Raw genomic sequence first — 23738 nt, 5'->3', positions numbered from 1 at the left:
TACAGAGCAAAAGAAAATTATGGAGGCAAAAAGGTTAGCATTGTATTAATCATTGTACTCCATCTGACTATGATTTCTCTTTAAATGACAGAACAGTTGTCTTGATTAAAGTAACAGACTACTGCATCACGTCAACAAAAACTTCCCTTAATCCCAAGACAGACTTAACTCGTGACCGGGAAGTTGACCTTGAGAGGAATACTTCACTTTGGTAGGGCTTTTTCACTTTTCAGCACAAACACCTCTAATGAAGTTACAGAAAAGTGAATTTCAATCACACGCTGCCCTTGGGATCCTACATGACTATTTCCCCATAGTGCTCAAGCAAAATATTATGAAGCGGCAAAATTATTTCTCAAAATATGACAGCGGAAACATTATGGATACAACGTCGCCTGGGTCCACAATGCCACGTTTAGGTGTTCGTGTATGTGCTCTATACTTGGTTGCCAAAATATTATCAAACAGCACTGACTGAGAAATTCTCCTAGGACAACCATGTTATTCAGCTATTTTTTCACACTACAATGCTGACAGCAAAAGTAATGGGTGACAGGGGAGATTATTAGGCCTTTTCAGAGGACAGCATTCTTAAGAGTGCCTTCTTGTTTTTGATTTTTTTTGGTGCATCACAGAAACCCATTATAACAGCGTAAAAAGAATTCTTCCACGCACTGAGCGCCACAGTAGTAAGAGAGAAATTACATCTGTTACAGGATTAGACGCTTATTAGCTATTTAACTCCTAAGGCAATCAAAATGTTTTACACTTTTTCAACATTTATTTATGATGCCATTATCTGCATAAAAGTTTTAAGGTTTTGCATTTTGAATAGCAGATTAACTTTAGTTCAAACACAGTCACTAAGGGGGAGAAAGAAGAAAACCTTTAAAATCTCTCTCTTGTATTCTGTCACTGAAACCATATTTCATTTTCCATACTTTCCCTGCTTGACTTCCAGTAGGTGATAACCATACTGAATTCAACAGTCTGGACACGTGATTTTAAGTAGATAATAACTTTTCAAATATTCACACTTCCATAGCTTAACCTGGCCGTGTAGGAAGATTCACTGGTGAAATGCCTTTGACATGAAAACCTCTACCTCGGCAATAACTAATAACTATAGGACCCTTGACAAATAAAGTGTGCAAACACACACTAAGACCATTAAGAATTTCTCTAATAGTCAGAATTCATACACAGTAGTGATAATCATCACTTTGAGGATGATAATCGTCACAGCTGCCTTCAAAAAGTGCTGTCAGCTGCTTGTAGCTGCAGCTGTCAGATTTCACTGGATTCTTTTTTTGTGCTTTCTATATGGTGACTCTGGTCTAACATCAAGGGAGTTCTCAGGTTTCATAGTTCTCAACCCAGCCACGAGAACTCATAATGAAGGACCAAATAGACCACATCAAGGTGAGATGCCAATTTTAACAACACATGCATAAAAGCTGTAATTAGCACCATTACAACCCATCTCTCATGTGTGTAATAATGTGAAATCTTCAGTAAGGCACTGCTCCAACATTCCTTTCATCCATCTATTTTTCATTGTTTCTCATCTCTTGCTTTAAGTGCACCTTCTCTCCTTTATAGTGCATCTTCTCACGTCCCGCCTATTTCAATGTTTTATAGAGGCTCTCCTCACATCTTCTTCAACCCAGTTTGCTTCCAGTGCATTTGTCTTTTTATTCTCTTCTTGTTCATGTCTTCCCTTCCCTTGTTCCCTCATTCTTCATCCCCTCAATTTATTCTCCTCTTACAGTTAGCCAGCTGATTGCGGCGGTGTACTTCCCAGCCTCTGCCAGCTTGATCAGGATGTCTGTGACAGTGTGGGGTAAATGGTGTGAGTGTGTCTTACACGGGCTCAGTGATTGAGTGAGCTCAATGCACACAAAAGGGCAGTAATCCCATGTGTTAAAGACTGCTACTGACATGGACCATTTAACCTCACCCCCTCTAAACTCCCCGTTCCATCTGCCCCTCCCCATCTTTACTCACATCTCTGTCAACCCCCATGCTTCTTAAGACCACAAATGGGGCTAAGAGGTTTTGGGATGACTGTGGTTTTGGGACACAAAGCAGAATAATGGTAGTTGGAGTTAATTAGTACCAAAATTCTACCTGTGAAAGAGGCGTTTAGCAGTTGTTAACTACCAGGATTTATTGCAACACAATTACTAATTAATACTGCATTCATCTTCTGGTAATTTGTTCAAACTTCTGACTGGACATTTACACTATTTAAATTGCATTTACCAAAATCAAATTATTCATATTACCCATGCCATCTGGGTTAAGTTTACTGGGAGACAATAAAATCATCACTGAGTCAAGCAAACTACATTTTTATGCGGCTCTTCTGACACCAGATTCCAGATTCAAATGTGTGCTGTGTGCCTCGATTTGAAACAAACATAAGTCTACATGGATTCACATTTTAATAAATGTCCCCTGTAAAATTTTACACTGTTTGCAAGTTGCACTAGTTGCCCATTAAGTCCACATATGGGGTACACTTGTTACATTACTGCACCAATGTGGGAATCTCAACCACTGGCCGTCAGCAAAAATAAGATTTCTGATTGATGTTAAGTTGCTCTTTAAACATTAGTAAAATGTCATTGTCAACTCAACTCACCCCACAGTGCCATAGTCTTAACATGACTGCCTATAAATAAAAACGTTTTGTTCTGCACTAATCAAACATTCATGTTGTTGTGGGGCATTGAATTTATCATATTGTGCTGTAAGTTTGTTACATACAAAACCTTTTCAAACAAAACCTGTAAACAATCATACATGTAGACTGGAGGTAACTGTGATATAGTAGAGGGACTTCCTCTTTGATCACTGAAGGATGTTTCACTAGCTGTGTGTGTGTGTGTGTGTGTGATGAAGAGCCATCCTCAGTACTGAGTGAGAGAAAGGGGTTAGCAGGCTCTTAGGGAAAAAACAAGGATTTGAAGCCCGACAGTAATCGTCACCAGGGAAACTATTAAGCCTTCCATATCTGCCTCTAAGAGACCAATCCAAACCTTTCTTCCTGTTTTAACTTAATTTTTTTCCCTCTCTCCAGCATTAGCAAAGGAGGAATTATAAGTGATTCTGGTTTGCTTGTTACTATGAATGCCATGGATGCCTTTAATGAGGGCAGAGGGTAGATGTGGCACTCGTGGAAGGTGATTTGCTTGGGGGGCGGGGGAATCCAGTGGGCACATAATGTGGCTTACAGGACACTCGGTCACACAGGTAATGCAATATAGATAGTGTTATAAGGGTCAGGGACGATCATGACAAATCGTATTACCATGGTCTCAGCACATTAAAATGAAATGGTCATCCCTGTCGGCTGGGCATGTAAAAACCCTGCTGGGGTTGACAACTCATATTAAATATGCAATGGTTGGCTTTACTTCTAACATCAAATTGCTGGAAAATTCCCAGCAATCTGATAACTGTGTATTCTTTTCAGTATAGAGGAGGAAAAGATATATAACATTAATATGGTAAGGTCCTTTGTGCAAGATCTATATTAAATAATTAGTAAAAACGTAGTGTTTACGAACATTATTACTTGTTTTAAATGTGTGGCTTAATGATATAATTATATATAGTTTTTTTTTTAAATCCAGAAGTATGTATATTAACACCTCAACTGGAAACTGACGTAACCCTCGTAACCAAGTTAACTAGTGTCTCAGACATTCACAAAATAGCTAAATTTGCCATTTAGAGAGAGACCCAGTAAGGCCAAATACACAAAATAAAAATTATGATATAGATAGATAAATAATAAATAAATAAAACTGTTGCCATGTTCGCTTTAGGACAAAGATCAATAACGGAGTTATGTTAAATCAATACAGAGCTTAGAGATTCGGGGCCAGTTTCCTGGACAGGGTATAAATTAAACCAGGAGGAGGCCATAATCTAAAACAGTCAATACTGGTTTAATCAAGTGACTTTCCTAAATACTTCTTAAATTTAGTTGCTCCTGGACTATGGACTAGGGAGTAGAACCAGGTCGAATATAGTTTATCTTTCAACTTGAAATATCCCACTCAGTATATCGGTCACAATTTAAAAACAAAACAAAGAAAAACACGAAAGGACCTGTGTCAAGTTTATTATTTGTTTACATTGTGTGATTAATTTTTTAAAGTACTATGTGTTGATATATCATTATTGGATCTCCCAAATCGATATTGACAACAGCCTCAAAAATCCAGTATCTGTCAGGCTATACTAAAAAGTAAGATTAATTTCAAACCAATTACTTAAGCACTGGCCTGAGGTGAGGCATGAGGATGTGAAATACACAGCCAGCCAAGTAATTTGTATAGCCCCGTATCACAACAAAATGACTGGGTTTTAAAGTAAGAGAGAGTTCAAGAGTTCCTGACTGAGAGCAGGCTCTCTGAGAAGACATAGGGCTGGGAGATACGGTTGGAAATCAACAAACTTCTATTATATGAATGTTTGACTATATTTGTCAATATGTATCACAATATGGCAAATGTATACAAAATCTCACTGCCACATTTTCACATGTACTTCATACAATTGGTTCCCATACTGCAGTGTCTCTCTTTTAGCATTAACAATAGTGCAGATCATATTACATAATGTCTGATATAGTTACCATTACTTAACGCAACAGACACGAGTATGCCATGTACTGACCAACTGACAAACTACCTTATCTATCTTAACCATTCTGGTGTTATCCATCCATGTTAGCAACAATGTAATTTAGCATTAAATCCTGCTCGGCCACCATGGCATTCTGAAACTATGACAGCAATGGGATTTTTGTAATTATTATAGCTTAGGTCAAATCAACTCCACATATTAGAGAATTAAATGCATCACTGTCAGATTGTGCTTTCTGATCGGAGAGTAATTATTGCCACTGATCTCTCATTATTCCCCACTATTTGCCAAGGTAAGAATAATCATAATGTGAAAATAATGAAGTAACATTTATGCTTTGTTTTCAGTAACATGTTTTGGTGAGAAAAAGTTTGAAAGACTAAAGATGCTATTCAATAAAAGAGATAATGTTGGGTAATTAGGCTACAGAAATGTTTTATATTTTCAAGATTCAAGACAGCAGAGATCCAATATCACTAGGTAATAAGGAGGAAAAACTGACTTTACACAAATAACCCCAAACACACCTCCACATACCCCTGCAAAAATCACGTAATGCAGAGATGTTTTCAAAATAAATGCACTGAAGGCAAAACCTAAATTAATAACAAGGAATATGGAAAGAATTAGGATTACCTAAAGCAGGGTTTCTGCAGGTTTCACCTTGACTATGAATGAAATTTAAGACCTATATCACAACATCAAAAAAAGATATATACAAAAGGAAATGCAGTCACAAAATTACTTGCAGAGTAAAGAAATGTATTCAAATTAGGGTTGAGTGATGTCTACAAAAATGGCATTAGACAATGTCAACAATGAAACACCGGGTAATGCGATGACACTGATAAGCTACGTAATTAACAGGCTGGCAATTAGTGCATCTGTTGCAGTTAAAAAAGGATCACGGGTGGAAATATCCAGAAGACAGACACATTCTGTGTCTTTTCGGCAACTTTATAAAACATAACCTACTGCTGATGGAGAAACTCAGGGGAGCAGACAGGGAGACTGTGACCTGTGACAGAGAGAGGCGGGGAAAGCCAGTGTGCTTGCTTAAGAAGTCTGGGGAGGAATTAGTATTAGATCTGGGGAAAGTAATTTAGTTAGTTTTGATGCACAATGATTTTACATTCATGGCGTGGCACCAAGCAGTTTTGAGCCTTACCACCTTATAACGGCAAGAAAACACTGTTACTATGACCTCAGAATCATTACAGATAAGATTATTCATGTTTGCCTTTTGTGTCTTAATTTACTGCTTTGTACATTTGTATAAATAAAAAAAATGGGCAACATGAGAACTACCTCCCTTCTATATAATTACAAGCATTTCATTTGTACATCAAAATCCAAGAGAATAATCTCCTCATTAGCTTAAAAGGACTAGTTTGCGTCCCCAATTTGCTTTAACGTTACTAACCTCAGCTCCTCCTTGGTCAACACTATACTTTCTTTTTAATTTCAATTCAGATGTAGGCCTACACTACAGGACAGAGTTGTAACCTGAATTAACTTAATGCTGATCTTTTCCTCCGCTAACTTTCACAGTCGTGTTGAGTTTTACCGTAGCTTACTGAAAATCATTAATGATCGTGTGGAACTTTAGTAGCGGCGCTCATTCATTAAGCAGCGACAGTAGGCTTCAACTAGCAACTGGTTTTAACCTAGCCCTAAGCTCTGTTTCTTTCAGGCAAGAGTTGCTAATGACAGCTGCATGTTGGTCTTTGTTGTCGTAATACAGCAAATTATATTTGGACTAGCGAAAGAAAAACTACTAACACCACGGGAGGACAAAACATTCTAAAGCGCTGCTGGAGCATTTCAATGAGCATTAGAGGTAGCATTACATGGACGTTGGAAAATTAAGACCCGTTTAAAATTATTTAAGACCTAGAACACAAAATTCAGCGATTTTAAGACTTTATGGCCTAAAATTTTGATTTTGAAATTTAAGACTTTTTAAGAATCTACAAAAACCCTGTAAAGTTAACGGAAAAAGGACAAGCTATTGACCAGCTATGGTTAATCGATTAGTTGTCAACTATTAAACAATTACTATTATTAACTATTTTGATAATCAATTTGGTTTGAGCAATTTAGGAAAAATCTTGAAATTCTCTGATCAGTTTCTTCAATATGAATATTTTCTTTTACTCCTGCTATAAACAGTAACCTTAATATCTTTGGGTTGTGGACAAAACCAGACAGATTACAGTGTAGGACTGGTACCAAGCAGTGTTGCCAGTTGCTGGAAAGTAGGCTAACAATTCTGTAAAGATGTTAAGATGGATAAAAGGGTGTTTCAGTTAACTGACAAACTAATTGAGAGATTAACTGACAATGTAAATAACAGTTAGTTTCAGCCCTAGTAGGGTAATCCTCAAAAGAAATAAAGGTTAATCTATGCAATGTCCCTTACATGTGTAGTGCAACCAGCGTGTGTTTATGCGTGTATTGTGAAGAGACGGGTGATAAACAGTGGAAGGTTCTGACCAAGCACTAAGCATTTCAGACGGAATACGTTTTCAGAATATACAAATATTTACTGTCATCAAGAGATTTTAAGCAGGCAGGTGATTAGGCTGTAACAGAATCTGTTTACATGAGCCTTCTTTTTTTTTGGCAAGGTTGAAAAAAGTAAAGCCAAGGATTTAAAATTTTTTATGTACTGTATAACCAATCCTAAAGTACAAATTCCCACACAATCCTAACCTTTAGTTAATATAAGCCAAGGGTTGAGTGGGATGCTTGAGTTGTGGGCACTGTAAAATGATATAACACAGTAAATCACCCAAAAGGCTTGACAAGAGGGCAAACTACTACCAAATATGAAGGAAATACATAAGGAAAGTATGTTTATGTTATCTATTGACACTACTGGCCTTCACATGCATAGCCAAGAGGCACAGCTATGAGAGTGCAATCACATGCAAATAGCCACACTGTCAAGGCCATCAGTGGGAATGAATGAAAATAAAAGAAGCACTTCAAACACAATCTATTTTTATTGACAATCAAACGTTGGTCGAGCACTACTATTAAGCTGTTCTCTTTTGAACAGACATTTGGAATGGCTACTTCGCCAGAGGGCCCCCCACTGTTATTAGCACTAAAAATGAATGAAGATGACAAACTGAAATGGGGCCATTTCTGGTGACAGGCTAAAAAAGGAAATCCTGACATGGTGGAATAGCTAAGCATCAAGCTAAAAGACTCCATACTCCATGTGCCAGCATCTAGAAACACTAGCTCTTTCTAGGCAGCTGCTAAAGAAAACAGCAGAGCAGACGACAAATTGCATGTTCTTGGTAAAATGGAGGAAAAATTTTTGGGCCAGATTGGATTTCTTGTTACTGAATTCTCATCTGCAATCGTCAGTGCCACTTCTTCCAGTCCATCTGTGTACAAGTGTCTGATTATTGATGAAAGAAAACAGCTGACAATAAGAGACATTTTGGAGAAGTAAGAGAAACAAGCCTCAGGACCCACTTATTCATGCTGAGGAATTCATTTGGATCCAGGCAGCATCAAGCATCAGTTCAGTGAAACTGGCAATAACAGAACTTGATTTTACTCAGCAAATCAGTGCAAATAACTGTGCCATGGCTCTAACTAATACTACTAATAATGATAATAACCTCTGTCCTACAGGCTTTTAGCGTAGGGTCTGTGAACAAACTCATAACAGTCTGATGGCATTTCATTCCAGAGAGATTTCACAACCTTTTCTATCAAGTTAAAAGTCAGAAATAATGAGCCCTCTGCAATCAATGAATTCAACTGAAGGAAGAGGGAAGGAACAGTACACCACTCACTGCAGGCCCTAATACACATCAGGCAGCACGCCAGTCCCAGCCCTGCCAGCAAATATCTGCTTAAATGGTGACTCTCATCCTGAGCGCTGGATATTCAATTTGTTCCGTAAGCCGGGGATGAAAAAGCAATTATTCACAGTCCCCTCTTTTCACGATCTGTTTCTTCAAGATATCTCCCTTCTTCCCCTACTAACAAATAAACCTCCAGATTAGTTCTGTGTGTGGCTGTTCGTAGGGGCAGCAAGTTGAAGCACTAAGATCAGGCCAACTAAAAAGCCTGTCAATCAGTTTGAAAGATGGAGTCAGGTTCGGCAAGACAAGATACATACCCCACCATCCCCATCACGCCCAGGGGACATGGGTAAAAGCCACTAGATAATGGCTTGATAGCTGGACGTCACTTCAGAGCATGGAGGAAAGAAGTAACCGCATGTCATAAGAACACTTCTTTTATATCAATTACACTACAGAGGGCCTAAAACCAAGCAACCCCCACCCGATCAGTGAGAAGTGCTGTCAGGGGAGCCCACTGAGCCGAGGCTCCAATTTACACTTGGGGTATTAGGTGGGACCCTAGCGTGACTGTGTAAAGTACAGCGGAGCTGCTTCACATGCTCTCTGTTACTTGAACACATCCTGGGACAAGTTGGCAGATCTGGTGAGGCAGGGAGAAGCTCATGTTTGAGTCATGTTTCCTTCAAATGTTGCAGGAACACCACCTGTTAATTGAGAGACGTAAAAATGGTCTGCCACTGTAATTGGCTCCAGCCATGTTCAAATAGCAGGGCTAGAAAATTGATAGTTGAAAGATGAAAAGGGGATAGAGACAGTGGCATGACCATAGGGTGGAACAGTCATGGACAAAAATATGGGCACCCCTGCATGTCTGTCACATCATACACTACTTCTCCCAGAAAACTGTCGCAATTACAAATGCTTTGGAGTTGTCATGTTTATTTCTTTTGTTTGCATTGGAACAACACAAAAAAGCAGAGAAAAAAGCCAAATCAAAGACATTTCACACAGAACTCCAAAAATGGACTGGACAAAATTGTTGGCACCCTCAACTTTATATTTGGTAGCACACCCTTTGGAAAAAAATAACATATCGATCGTCTCCTGTAACCATCACTACGTTTCTTACACCTCTTCTGGAATTCTGGACAACTGCTCCAGGTCTTTGAGACTTGATGGCTTCCTTCTCCCATCTGCTGTTTTGAGATCACACAGCTGCTCTATGAGGTTTAGATCTGGACTCATTGCTGGCCACTTCAGAACTCTTTAGTGCTTTGTCTTAAACCATTTTTGGGTCATTGTCCTGCTGTAAGACTCATGACTGCTGTCCCCAGAATTCTCTGGTGGGCTTAAGATTTTATAATGCAATGCAATCCAGTGCCTGAAGCAGCAAAGCAACCCTAACACATCAGTGAACCTCCATGTTCACCATGTTTGACTGTATTTTTTTTGTTCTTTGAAGGTCTCATTTTCTGAAAACAGAAGCATGATGTGCTGATGAAATGCTCTTTTTTTAGTCTCATCTATCCACAGGACATTCTCCCAGAAGGATTTTGGCTTCCTCAGGTAAGTTTTGGCATACTCTAATCTGACTTTTCTGTGGCAGCAGCGGGGTCCTCTTGGGTCCTCCTTTTTCATTCAGATGATGTCGGATTGTGCAAGCTGACACTGTTGTACCCTTTGTCCGCAGTTCAGCCTGAATTTGTTTGAAAGTTGATCAAGGTTCTTTATCCACTATTCTAACAATTTTTCATTGCAATCTTTCACCAAATTTTCTCTTTCGTCCACATCCAGGGAGATTAGCTACAGTGCCATGGGCTGTAAACTCCTTCACAATGTTGCACAAGGTGGACACAGGAAAATTAAGATCTCTAGAGATGGACTTGTAGCCTTGAGCTTGTAAATGCTTTTCCAAAATTAAGGTTCTCAAATCATCAGACTCTCTCTTCTCAATTTCTTTCCTCTTCTTTCTTTTTTCCATGCTCTGTGTAATACACACAACACAAAGGCTGAGTGAACCTTTCCATTTTAACTGGTGTGACCTTTATATTGCCAGCAACTGAGAATTACTACAGGTGAGTTTAATTACAAATTAAAGGAGCATCACATGCTTTATATACAATTGTTTCTGAAGATTTTGAAAAGGTGTCAATAATGTTGTCCAGAAACCCCAGGTGGGCCAGTCGCTCTGTGGGCCACTTGAGCAGCCTAGATGCATCGGCCCACTTTGATTATGCGCCAGCCAAGATCCTCAATACCAGTTCAACTGTTAGTGAAGGTTCTGCAGCTGAAGCGGTAAGACAGAAGACAATAGGGATAACATAAGCAAAGTTTGGGTTTGGCTAACTGGCTATTTAGTAGTATCGGGTGGTTCTGTTGAAAGATGCTCAACTTTTCATTAAGCAACTGCACTCATCAATGTCACTTATCGTTAACAGACAAATCACGGCCTGGATGAGGCAGGACATTAAAAAGACATGCTACAGCAAACCTTCCCAAATGTTGAACTCGTTATGCGTGATAGTTGATAATACTGACAAGTTAGTACCTAGCATTACCAAATTAAAGACTAAGGATTTAATGAATAAAACTCTCAAAAATAATCAGCTATAACTGGAATTAACATTATACTAGTGGTAAGCTATATAGTATATTATTACATTACACATTTTATTTAATGTTATAATATTATACTAATACACACATTTATATTAGTTACTCAGGTTGTGGATTGTGCATCTGCAGTGTACAGATGTAGATTTAGCCAGAGCCAGGATGCCAGAATGTGCTCCTTCTAGTCAGCCTCCTCAGAGCAACACGTTCCCCTTGTTCTATTTTACAAACTAGTCTCACATTCCACAAGCCGTAATGTGCCAATCACAGTAGAGTTTAAGTATTTTTACTCACAGTGATGATTAGTGTTTTAAAAGATGTTTTCAATGTGTCAAAGTTTAGATACTAGGGTCTTCACCTCCATAGTCCTCCAATGGTTTTCACCATTTACGACCATTACCATTTTCTTGTAAAAGCTAAAGTCTTTACTGCAGCCGCCCGGGTTCGAATCCATCCCGCGGCTGCATCCTATCCCCTCTCTTTCACATTTCCTGTCTCTTTTTGGCTGTACAAAAATAAATTGCACACAAGAGAAGGAGTACACACACACACACACTAAATATGTATGTAATAAATTGTTTGTTAATAAACTGTTCTTTGTGTACTCCTTGGGGAAAAAAAGTTAGCATAGCACCCTGACTTCCAATTATCCAGATACTAATTCTGTTAACATTTTTTATGTTTGGAAGCTAATGAAAGAATGGATGACAAAGGGATGGATTAATGCCAAATGCATAAAGTTTCTGAGATGAGCACCATACAGTGCAGAGGGGTTTGCCAACAAATAAAAGGGGTTAGAACGGGTCTAGCTACCTGTGCTGTCTCACACAAAAGATAACATGAATGATTAGCGTCAATGCCATCTTTAACATGATTCTAACTGAGGGACGTACACAGGCTTGTTGCTGCTTTTGAATATTAATATCTGTACGCAAAAAGTGATTCAGCAGTCCATAGGAAACAGTAAGTGACCAGTCTAGAGAACACAGAAAACAGCTGTTTCTTTTACAGAGGGGAGGAGAAAACACTCAAAAAACCTTCACCCACACTGTCAACAACATTTAAACAGGCACCCGCATGAACTCAAAAAATACAAACAAAAAATAAGCATATTGGTAACATTTTTAGATTACAGCTCCTCTTTTCCATAATCACAGTCTAATTAGTCAGTTGCAAAATGTGACAGTTTGCCACAGCTGGCTCTGTTGCAGCCAATAAGTCTATATTTCAACATTTTGTTACGTACTGGTGGGATGTGGGGCTGTTTATATTTGCAGAAAAATTTCGACCCTCATTACATTGAGACTTTACTATTCAGTACAGCTACATATTTATTTCACTTCATTATTTCATTTGTTTATTCATTTTTGGAATGTGTTAGAATGTTTTATGTGCTTTATGTTTCAAGTGTTGAACCATATCAACACTGACTACCAAACTGCTGAAATAACTGAATACAAGTGATCACAATCATAATAAATGACCATGGACATTTTGTGTGACCATGTTTTCCCCTTAAAAATGTTCATCTTCCCGGACATCATTGCTTTGATACAGCTCACAGTACCTGTTAAATCTCCAGTCCCAACAGTCGGTGCAAAATCACCCCAGCTGCTACATCCTTCATGGTCTGAATTAGAATGATGACCGTGTAGAATCAAACAAGATGGTGATGGGGCACGGATGGGGTTTTAAGAAGCCAGACGCTTGGTGGGTTGTGTAAGGAGTTAGATAATGTTTTAGCACTAGAATGAGAGTTTTTCTTAACATGTATGAGCAACATTGAAAGTGGTCCCCTGAGGCCAGTGTTTTCCAAGCTCTGATACAGATTTCTGGGTGCATGTTTAATTAAAAATGATGACCATGTCAACAAATGCTGCCGTAATGAAAGAAAATGACAACTGACAAGCCAATGGATAGTTGAACTACCATAATTCTGAAAATATCTAGGTCTAACACAAATCCAATTTTGGAGGGAATTTGCGTATAAATTGTCACTATCAAACTGTGCACTCCAAAAAGAAGAGTCACAGTTTTCAGGTTAAGGAATGCACTTTGAGCAACCAACTTCTATTTCACAGTCCCACCGTAGGATAAAGGGTTTACACTGAATAAATAAATAATAAATAATAATTTCATATTCAAAGAAACTTAAAAAGATATACCCATATGCACACAGTGAGTTAACACTATAAAAAGGGTTTAAAGTGCCTCTACATTGAAATCAGCCACAGTGTCTACAACAGACATTTTTATCTTCGTGTACTTTCTCTTGTGCAAGTCAACAGTCTGTGGGCACTTTCTGCTTTTCTTGCATTGCAAGAAATATTATTTTGATAATTTGTTTTTTAAATATTTTTGAGGGCACAATTTGGATTATTAATTCTTATATGGTAGTAGGATAAAAACAAATGTTACAAATAACAGTAATGATGGCTCCATTATCTTCGAGTGTCCCAGTAAGCTATGACACTGAACCAGCTAAATACAATTAGGCCATCATTAACATTATTTACTCCTGTGTTTTCTTTAGTTTCCATACTGAAAACATACCAAACCATGAGCCCAGAAGCAAAGTGACCTTCAGGCATAGAGTTTCAGGTACTAATACATGGCTAATGGGCAAAATAACTCACTTTTTAGAAAAACTTACCAAAAGTCGCTGGTGGTCTACCACTACTGGAGGACGGGGAGAGACTGGTTTTGGCTCTTTTTCTATCCTTTCAGATCCCTTCAGCTGCTCTGACAGGGTGTTCTTGCATTTCCTGGCTTTGGAACTCCCTATGAAAAGATAAAATGGTTTATTGATGGAAAAAGGGTATAAATAATTAATGTAGTGTGATAGCAATCAAAAACCTAACATGAATGGGTGAGCAAAATTTGAGACCTCTTCTGGTTTTTGTGATGAACCACTAAAAGCGCAAACTGGATCGGCTCAAAGAAAATAAATTCCAACTGCCATGGCTAGAAGATTAATGCAATACTACAGCTTGTGATGAAAATCTATTTAAAGCTACTAGCAGCTCCTAAGGACACAATATTTCACATCTGGCCTCTTTCCTGTCCACTTATAATAGTGCTCAAGAAACGCTTTGATGGAAACAAAAGGCCTGGCTCAGCTTGTAATGAGAGCGGGGGCGGAGTAGCTGAGTTGTCTATTGTTTGAGGCACATTCTGTTTGTGTTCTGTTTTCTGACCGTGCCATCCTCTGATGGCTTCTCCATATTCTAGCAGCACCATTACCTTAGCCTTCCAGCTGGCCTCTACTCATCACAAGGCAAACCACAGGCCTGTATTCAAACCCATAAAAGCACTGGCTTATCTCGGACTCAAACACTACACACCATTAGAAAGGGCATAATGGCTCGTGCCAAAGGAAGGAAAAAAATATGGCAGAGTCTGAGATGGGAAGGGGGAGGCAGGCAGGCAACATTGTGAATATTTCATAGACATTTCATAAACATTTCAGGATACATATCAGAAGGTGTGGAGTGTCTACAATGGTACACATTATTTCAAGCCCCTAGAGTTTCTCCATTGAAATATACTATGTGCTAAGCCAGGGGATAGCATTTTTAAATTCTGTATTACTAATGTTGCATTATTCATGCCTTCTCTATTTTAAAAGCTAAACTGAGTGCAAACCAGAATAGCTGGATGGTAATCAAAAAGGTAATTTATCATCATAATTAAGTGGTGGGCAAAGCACTGACTGGATGTGTAAAAATTAACAAATTTTGTCAAATGTGTAAAAAGGAACAGATTTTGTTAACTTGCATAACTCTCTACTGTAAAGATCAAACGATTAGCAAGTAAAATAAAGAGCCCAAAACGAGTAGCTGAGAACTTACACCCCTCTCTTCTCAGTTGAAAACTCCCTTCTGAGTTTTAACAAAACTCAGCAAAACATTATTTTAGTATGCATATCTAGCACTAAGCTAATTAGGTTACATTTACTCCAAGAAAAAACTGCTGTATATTTGCATTTTCAAGGATTTTTTTTTAAATACTTAAGATTGATGTAGAAAAAAACGTTTTAATTTACCAATTGTGCTAATAATAATAATAATAATAATAATCATCTGGATCATTAACTCTAGCTTTATACCTTCTTTATCTTGATCTTCCTCAACATCTTCTGTTACTGCTGCTCTCCCATCCTGGGGAGGGTGCTCCTGAGTTGGGTTGCTCTTATTGTTGTCTTTGTGCTCTTCCTGTTCTGGCTTATTAGAGCTCTCAGCCATGCTCTGAGGAGTCCTTTTCTCAACCTCGCTGCTTATCTTGAGGCTCTGAGAGTCTAGGCTGTCCATTGACTCATTTCCATTCACACAGTCCATTTGTGATACAAGGAGACTCTCTGTGTGCTTAGGCTGGGCCTCGGACATTTCAATCAAAGGATGGAAGTCTGCCTGATTGGCCTGTCTATCCCCGTCTGCCTTGGGTTGAGAACTGCCACCAAGGCAACGCAGCTCACTGTGGGTCTCTGTGTTCTCCGACTCCGCATCTTTGGCTGTTGGCTCCTCCTTAGGTGTTTGCTCTTCTAGGGCTTCACTGGCATCTGAAGGTTGGACGGGAGCTTCAACAGGGGGCTCATTGGAGCTCTCCTCCTCTGTGGAGGAGACATGGGGATGGTGGCCATTGGGCTGGGGACCTGTGGTATCACAAGATGATTCCTCATCCTGCGTCAAACACGAGTCACTGGGCCCTGCAGCTTCCACTTCTGCCTCGGGCTCCTCCTCCTCCTCCTCTTCTGTTCCTTTCTTGTAGTTCTTCTTCTTACGGATGATGCCCCGCCCCCAAGATGGCCGCCGGCGAAACTTGCGCTTTATATGATCTATGATGGAGACAGAGACAAAGAAAGGAGGGAACCTTTTAAATTCAAAATTCACAATAATTACAATAAACTACAAAAAAGTCTGGCTGTTCAGGCAGCTAATTCTTATTAATATTCAAATACTTTATAACCTTAAAAAGTCATACATAGCCCTTAACCACACCTACCACACTTTTTAAGTAACTAAAATTCCAATCCTCTTAAACACAAACACACACACACACACACACACACAGATTAGATCCACTCCATGGCAAATGAAAAAAGCAGGGCGAGACAGGTTTCTGAAGTTTAATTGCAGGCAAAATACATTTTCTCAGTATCTTAAAAGTTAGAAAAGATAAAACATATCTCCTTCCTATTATAACGTTGCTTGTAAGTTGACAGAGGAAGGCCACATGTCAGTCTCCAAAGAGTAGCAGGCAGGGGGTGACAAAGATTGCAAGAGAGAGGCAGACAGAGACAGCAGCCCTTCTACATCATGGATGTTGGACACTAAATGACAACAGATGGTGCTTGGGGTTTAAAGAGGAAGGGGAAAACCAAAGCCTGCTCTCTGAGAGTGCAGTAAGTGTCACAGCAAGTAAGAATGCTAAATGCAGTGAAACTTCAAGGCATTTGCCTTCATTTACTGCTTTTCCCAAGCAGACACTGAGATACATACCAGGGCAACAAATCAAAGAGAAGAGCAGACACTCAAAGAGAGTGTGAAATAGAAAACACATAGGGACCACCACCAAGTCAGTTTCCTCAGGATACAAGCGTTTGAACCTGACAATGAGTGGCATAACCATGACCTGTCAGTGAGCACACCCTAACCCCAAAAAAAGAAACCCTTTGGGGTCTGGAACCAAAAGCCCTTCACAGTTCATCATCTGTTAAGTCACATCAGACAGCTTCTGAAACTGCATAATTCGGAGCAACAGCAGGATTAAAAAAAAGAAGGAAAAAAAAAAAGAAAGAAAAAAACCCAGTAATCCTTTCATAAAATAACTATCTCAAAAAGAAAAAAATAGATCATTTGAAAAGGTCCCATATTTGTGTGCATGTGTGTAAATGATTTCAAATGTGGATATGGACATCAGGTCACAATGGAGTCATTAAAATCCTATCCATTATAATTCTGTCAAGGGCCACTGGGATGATCTATATCTGCCAACTCTTACACGGAATCAATGACAGCCTTATTCTCAAATGACTAAATGGTCTGGACAGCATCATGTTATGTTTTGAGCAAAGCTCTTGCCATGATACTACAGAAGGTCTCAATTATATAATCTGTATCTGCACCACATTCCCCACAAAGATATGAATAAGCAAACTAACAAGAAATCATGATATGCATGCATGTTGCTTGCCTGTCAACCCCACCCCACTGTAGGTAGATTAAAGGAAGGTAGAACATAAACATGATATTCCCAATGGTGGAACAACAAAACAATCAGACTAAAGTTGGATTTAGTCTTCATACAAGCATGACAGGAGAGCGATCAATAGTCAACCAGTGCTTACTTATGGGCTCAGGACCCTCCTCTTTAGTAACTGTGTTCTCTAGAGACCGTTTTAATGACCAGCCACGCATTTCCTGTCAGCCACGACCAGCACACCAGACAACACAGAGGGGAACACTTGGTGCCAGCTAATGCTGTACAATTATCCTAACTGTTATTCACATGTGTTTATGCTGTGGCTCTGTCTGGGTATATCTCATCACGCACGCTTTCAAGGACATTTTTTAAAGATTACACTACCCTAAACTCTCACTGGCATGCGCTGAAACGCTGCCTTGAAAATTTCACTGCACTCAAATTAGAATATTTCTACATTTTCAAACATTGCTCTGATGATGTATGTCATCACGCTACGGGAACAAAGGATACCTTTTAAAAGACAGCAACTAGCTTTCTGTATGCACAAGTTAATAATAGCACATCCCAGAAAAGGACAACTAGTCTCCCTCAAATATCTACACAGACTGGTATTTAGGACACTTAAAAACAATAGAAGGGGAACTGGGCAGTATTCCCTGTAGAAGTTGCCACCAGAGCTTGAGGTTTAAAAAGATAATGAGACACATCGGTAGCCTATCCACTGGCTATCATGCCCAGTTTGTCATAGAGCTTCTCTCAAATGGGTACAGGGTAGAGTAAAATTTCAAGTGGGATGCAGCTTTGGTTTTTTAGTTCCTCCTAATCTGATCTGGAAGGAGGAGACAGCTGTAGGGTAGGCTATCGAGCAGGCAGAGAGCAAGTACAAAGACCAAGAAAACCTGCCAGGCATCGTGGATATTTCTGAATCCTGGCATCCCATCAATTACGCCTCTTTCTGAGTGAACATGTGTTTTTCTCATATTGTCAGAATGCTCAGTTTTAATTCAGCATTCTTTAATTTAACCTTCAGAATTTGAATTTAATTTCGAACTGTCACTTTGCAACGTCCAGCAATTAGTCATAGCTTCCCTCTTTTCAAATACAGTACAGAAAACATTGCTTTTCTGCTCAAAGTTTTCTTTTATTTTTTTATATATATATATTTATATTATGTATTTTATCAAAACACAGCCAAAAAAAAAGACCAACTTCAGCAAAGTTATTCTAAAAGAAAAAAAACAAAGAACAGGAGCTAATTTTCTGCTGTCCCCCATTTTCCCTTTTAACCCTTTCTGGATACATACTGTCCACAGACTTTTCAAACCAAAACAATCGACTAGCCAGAGTAAGAGGTCTTACTGAGGTCAGGTATCACCATCAGAGCTATGAAGTGTGCTACTAAGGGAGGAAAAGGTGAGACAGAATGGCAGCAAATGACTCATCATAGTCAGCTCTTTAATAATGCATGGAAATTGTTAGAGCATGAACAGCCAACCACAGAGAGGTGATATGCTGATGGGGGAGAGAAGGAAGGGAAAAGAGAACCAGAGGACTTTGTAATAATTAAAAGTGCTTAACCCATACAAGATTCATGCAGTGGGAGAAATATTTCAAGCTGCTATGAAACGTACATGTCAGAAAAGTGTGTGTGTGTGTGTGTGTGTGTGTGTGTGTGTGTGTGTGTGTGTGTGTGTGAGAGAGTGAGTGAGTATGTGTATGTGGACAAATGCAGCTTTTGAGAGCAAAAGGCCCCAGGAGATGAGTATCCAGACTGCCGTACCAGCAAGTATTACATAAATAAATCAGTCCAGTGACACTGATGGACAATTCAGCGGGATACTCTGGCAATGCCTTTGGGTGGAATTGTGAATCAGTGCCTCTGATTTCTTCATTTAATAATTCCTAGTATTTAGTAATCAGATCACAGCTCACCAACAGAAAGTCACGTGCAGTGTTGGAGATAGGACAAAGGAAAGAAATATTCTTTAGTATAAAGCTATAGAATAAAACTTGGAATAAAAACTGACAGCTTTTATTTACACTGTCACACTCTGTTAAACATTAGAAGTTTTACCTCCCATAGGTATACATGGCAAGAAAGATCTACAGAGTCTATAGCACAGTCAAATCAGTAAAAGCCCCAAAGCCTTGTCGGTATTATCTTGATACATTTCAATGTACAGTTTATAGCAGGGCCATCCAAGGATCCTTAGAAGTACCCTATGCCCAATAACCTATATGGTGTAGGCTATTTATTACTTGTATAGGCTTGTGAGACACACAAGCACATAAAGGCAAGCGTACCCATCTCAGACAGATTGGTATGATAGTTCTGTGGGCTCAATGCCACTCACACCATCATCAGTACTAACTCATACTTACTGTATATCCCAAAGCTAGTTAAACAAATCGAGCAATCAGTCTAAGCTGCTACTGTTTAGATTCTTAATCCGTTCACTCTGTCTACATTAAGTGTTAGGACAAACTTATTGGACTGATTAACCTTTACATGGGAGGTTTCTTCCCTCTTTAAAAGAAAAAGTTTGACTTTTTGGGAAACATATTTATTCGCTTTCGTTTGAAGAGTTAGATGACAAGATTGATACCACTGTCATGTCTGTACAATATCAAGCTACAGCCAGCAGCTGCTTAGATTAGCTTAGAACAAAGATTAAAAACAGGGGGGAAAGCAAGCCTTGCTCTGCCCAAAGGAACCAAAATCCACCTATGAGCATACAGTAAAAATATCATCTGAATCTAAGGCTTCAAGCTTCCCCATATTCCAACCAAAGCACTCAGACACACTCTACACATAACTGAAATGTAATCATCACATTGTGACCCACTCCCCTTTCTTTTCTCAAATACATTGTCCATTTACAAATTGTAAATCTGATCTCAGTCCTCAGCCGAGGCCTATATTTTAACAACAATGTTGCAGTTGCGTACTACTGTGGATTATCACTCTCAATGATGTGAGTAACAATTAATGCAACTGCTACAATTAGTGTGAGAGTGGGAAAGCTAAAATCAGAACACGTACAGTAATTCAACGCCATCAACTGGTGATCACTTCTCTGCATAGCAACACTAGATTAATGCTTTATGTTCAAAATGTAACTGTGACAACACACCATACCCATGAAAGCTGTAGCCATTTGGATGATCTAATTAATATTCAAGCTCAAAACATTAAATCCACCTTAGCAGTTCAGAAGTCATTAGTTTTGAGTGGTCTTCCTTTATTAATTGTGAGAGATATTTAGAATTTAACCACTCATCTTAATGAGCAAACTCATTTCAGAACAGAGGCCCTTTCTAAACTCAGGTAATTCATGGACATGTGTCAACATTCTTCAGTGGCACTGGTCTGGAGAGTCAGCTAGTCTGCCCAAATCAGTCCAAATTTACATAGACAGTCCTCTCCTAACCTGGACAGATGCTCTGTTGTTTACTAACCTACTTACCTCCTTATTATTGAGTGTGTGTGTGTGCACAGTTTAAATGTGAGTGTGAGTGAGAGTGTGTGTGTGTGTGTGTGTGTGTGTGTGTGTGTGTGTGTGTGTGTGTGTGTGTGTGTGTGTGTGTGTGTGTGTGTGTGTGTGTGGGGGCATAGAGTGTGTGTTTCCATGGAAATGAACAACATTTTCCTTGCCTTCAGAGAATGCTTGCTCTCTAATTCTCCTCTATGAATTCACATTTAGGACACTGGGCCAACATTGAGGTAGTAGACACATGCTGGGAAATATATTACGACGTTTTGGGTCCAAATGAAAAGAGAAAATGTGTAATGTGCGAGTATAAATATGTTTTTGGGGTGTGTTGACATGTGTAATTTAATAACCATATGGGGACTTATGTGCGTATTAGTAGCAGCGGTATCCAATTCATTAGTCACAAAATGAAGTGCTATAGATCTTAGCTTAGATTTGAAGCAGACTTACAAGACTCCAAACTGAAAAATATAAAACAGTGTGTAAGAGAAAGCCATTCTGGCAATATATGAAAGCAATGTGATTAAATTTTAAAGTTGGTTCAAGTGAAAAGGTGGATTAAAATTATTACTGACTAAAGTGTGTGACTATATCAGAGCTTTTTAGCAGTTAAATTAATGACTTACAATCACTTAAATGTGTTAAAATATTGTTACTGAAAAGATAATTAACATTATGTCTCATTCAATTATCAAGAAATTATGCAGTAAAGAATGCATATAAAAATTTAAGTAAAAACCTAGATAAACAAATGGAGAAACATAACAAATGCAGGTGCTTCCATACAGGTGTGCTACATGCTACAAATAAGCCATCACCACCCTCAAGCTCTGTGACGTACAAAATATTAAATGCTGAGAAGGCCCTGGTCTCAACCTAATTAAAACACCTATGGAACAAATCCAACTTTAATCTGGAGATGAGGACAGCTGATCTGCTGCCCTGCCAGGTCACTGTAACCAACAGGCTCTGTGCGTGCTCAAGCACACATTACGTATATAAGTGCAGTTACTCGCATGCAGACCCGCTGCGTGCATGGTCACAGGCACAACCCAGCATCCAACTCAGCTTTTTGTCACCCTGGTTCATTGAAATCGACTAAAGTTGGGGCCTCAATCTTGTAACATTAATGAAGTATTGATCCGCCCTGCTCTCATCACCTGCAACTGACAGGGAGGAGCTTGGAGTTACACATGCTGAGATGCTTTTTTCTAAACATGTTCAGTAGTTTTAAAGAACTGAAATTCTTGTCATTCATCAAGTCTGGAGATTTTATAGTCGAGGCAAAACTGTCTACAATCTACATCATTAGATTGAACTGCTAGACATGAATTAATGTCACTCGCATGAAGGTGTTTTGGCTTTGACAAGATTGATTAGTGTGTGAAAGTGTATGAATGTTCTGATGTACAGTTAGCCATCAGTGTATGAATGTGGCCATCAGTGTGTGAATGAGATTTCAGTGCTTTTATGTTGTTTGTACTTGAATGCTTAATTTTTTTTATAAAAAGGCAAAAATTAATATCCTATTAAGAGCAACCTAGTACAACAGACTTTTACAAAAGCATTTTTGAAGGTTGCACACACCTAACGTCAACATTACACATAAGTAGGGCTGCAATTAACGATTATTTTCATTATCAACTAATCTGCAGACTATTTTCATGATAAATCGACTAATCTTTAAGTCTATAAAATGTCGAGAAATTGTGAAAAATGCTCATCACAATTTTCCAGAGCCCAAAGTGACATCTTCAAATTGCTTATTTGGTCTAACCAACAGTCCAAAAAAATTAAGGGTTGATAATAAGGCTCAATGCATCTTCAATGTAACAAATCTAAATTCTGACACTGCTTCAGTATAGGCAATTAGAATGTATTCTTAAAAAATATATTTCTCCAACTATATCCCTCCCTGGGGATTTTAGACTTTTATCCCTTTCTTTGAATCCTCCCACTGAGATGTAATTAACACAGCACAAAGGCTATATATCCCCTGCCACGACTGTTGAAAAAATTCCAATTCATTGGTTACTGATGACTCAAACTAAATGAATAATTAAAATTGTCTTTAGAAATTTTTGTCTTTAGAAAGATGCACATAAAAAAAATAACATGGGACATGTTTGAAACACAAGTCAATAGAAGAACCCATTTAAAGGTTAATATAATGTAAATGTTGGCCATGTATAAATAATGATTTTTATATGCCGCCTTTGCTCTCTTGAGGTAGTAATATCATTCTCCAAGTCTACATCTACATCTGAAATTCTAAGTACAGGTGGAGGTAAAATGAAGACACTTTATCAGTCCAGTATCAAGCCCAGCTGAATTTTAAATGACTTCTATTCATCTACGGGTTAATGTCAGTTTATCGCAAGTATTTCAGCCTTAACATTAACTGCAACAGTTTTATACATATTCAGATCTTTGTCTGTTCCTTTTCATTTGTGTTTTTCCATTCATATTTTATGCCTTAATTTAAGTATCAATCCACACTGAAAAATGCAACTCAGCGGCAGCATGTAGAACATCTGCTTTGGGAGTTTTAACTATGAAGTTAGAAAGTATGCAAAAGAAGAGTCAAAAGGAAAACAAGACACAGCATGGGAAACACAGAAGGAGACAAAGAGAGCCAGAAAGGCTTTCACAGTGACACAGGCCTCAGGGTCTCTAGGTCATGAAAGGAAGACAGCAGTTTATCACCTGATGTGACACTTCACACAGACACTTAATGAAATGTCCAGATCAATAAATGATCCCATCCTTGCTTCTTGAAATGAAGGAGATCAGTCACTTCCCTCAATTGCTGTGATGCTCGCTTCCCATTTCCCTTCTTCACTCCCTTTCTCTCACATAAAAGCCTACACTGACACACCACCCTGCTTGGTTTTAAGGAATCGTGCAACATGATGGGAAATACACATGTGGT

At 38.8% G+C, this 23738-nt stretch overlaps 1 protein-coding gene across 2 annotated transcripts in view; it reads right to left on the bottom strand.

Annotated features, from left to right (window-relative positions):
* Positions 1 to 23738, bottom strand: part of atad2b (ATPase family AAA domain containing 2B) — a 74324-nt gene that overhangs the window by 8579 nt on the left and 42007 nt on the right. For both annotated transcript variants that reach the window (XM_046060556.1, XM_046060557.1), the window contains 2 exons: positions 15217 to 15942; positions 13762 to 13889 (listed from right to left, as the gene is read on the bottom strand). In XM_046060556.1, the coding sequence (XP_045916512.1) occupies positions 13762 to 13889; positions 15217 to 15942 (854 nt within the window). The remainder of the gene's footprint in view (positions 1 to 13761; positions 13890 to 15216; positions 15943 to 23738) is intronic.

The sequence above is a fragment of the Micropterus dolomieu genome, linkage group LG10 (genome assembly GCF_021292245.1).
Source record: "Micropterus dolomieu isolate WLL.071019.BEF.003 ecotype Adirondacks linkage group LG10, ASM2129224v1, whole genome shotgun sequence".
Taxonomy (NCBI): domain Eukaryota; kingdom Metazoa; phylum Chordata; class Actinopteri; order Centrarchiformes; family Centrarchidae; genus Micropterus; species Micropterus dolomieu.
The sequence above is the reverse complement of the archived record's forward strand: the minus strand, read 5'-3'. Positions and strand labels throughout refer to the sequence as shown.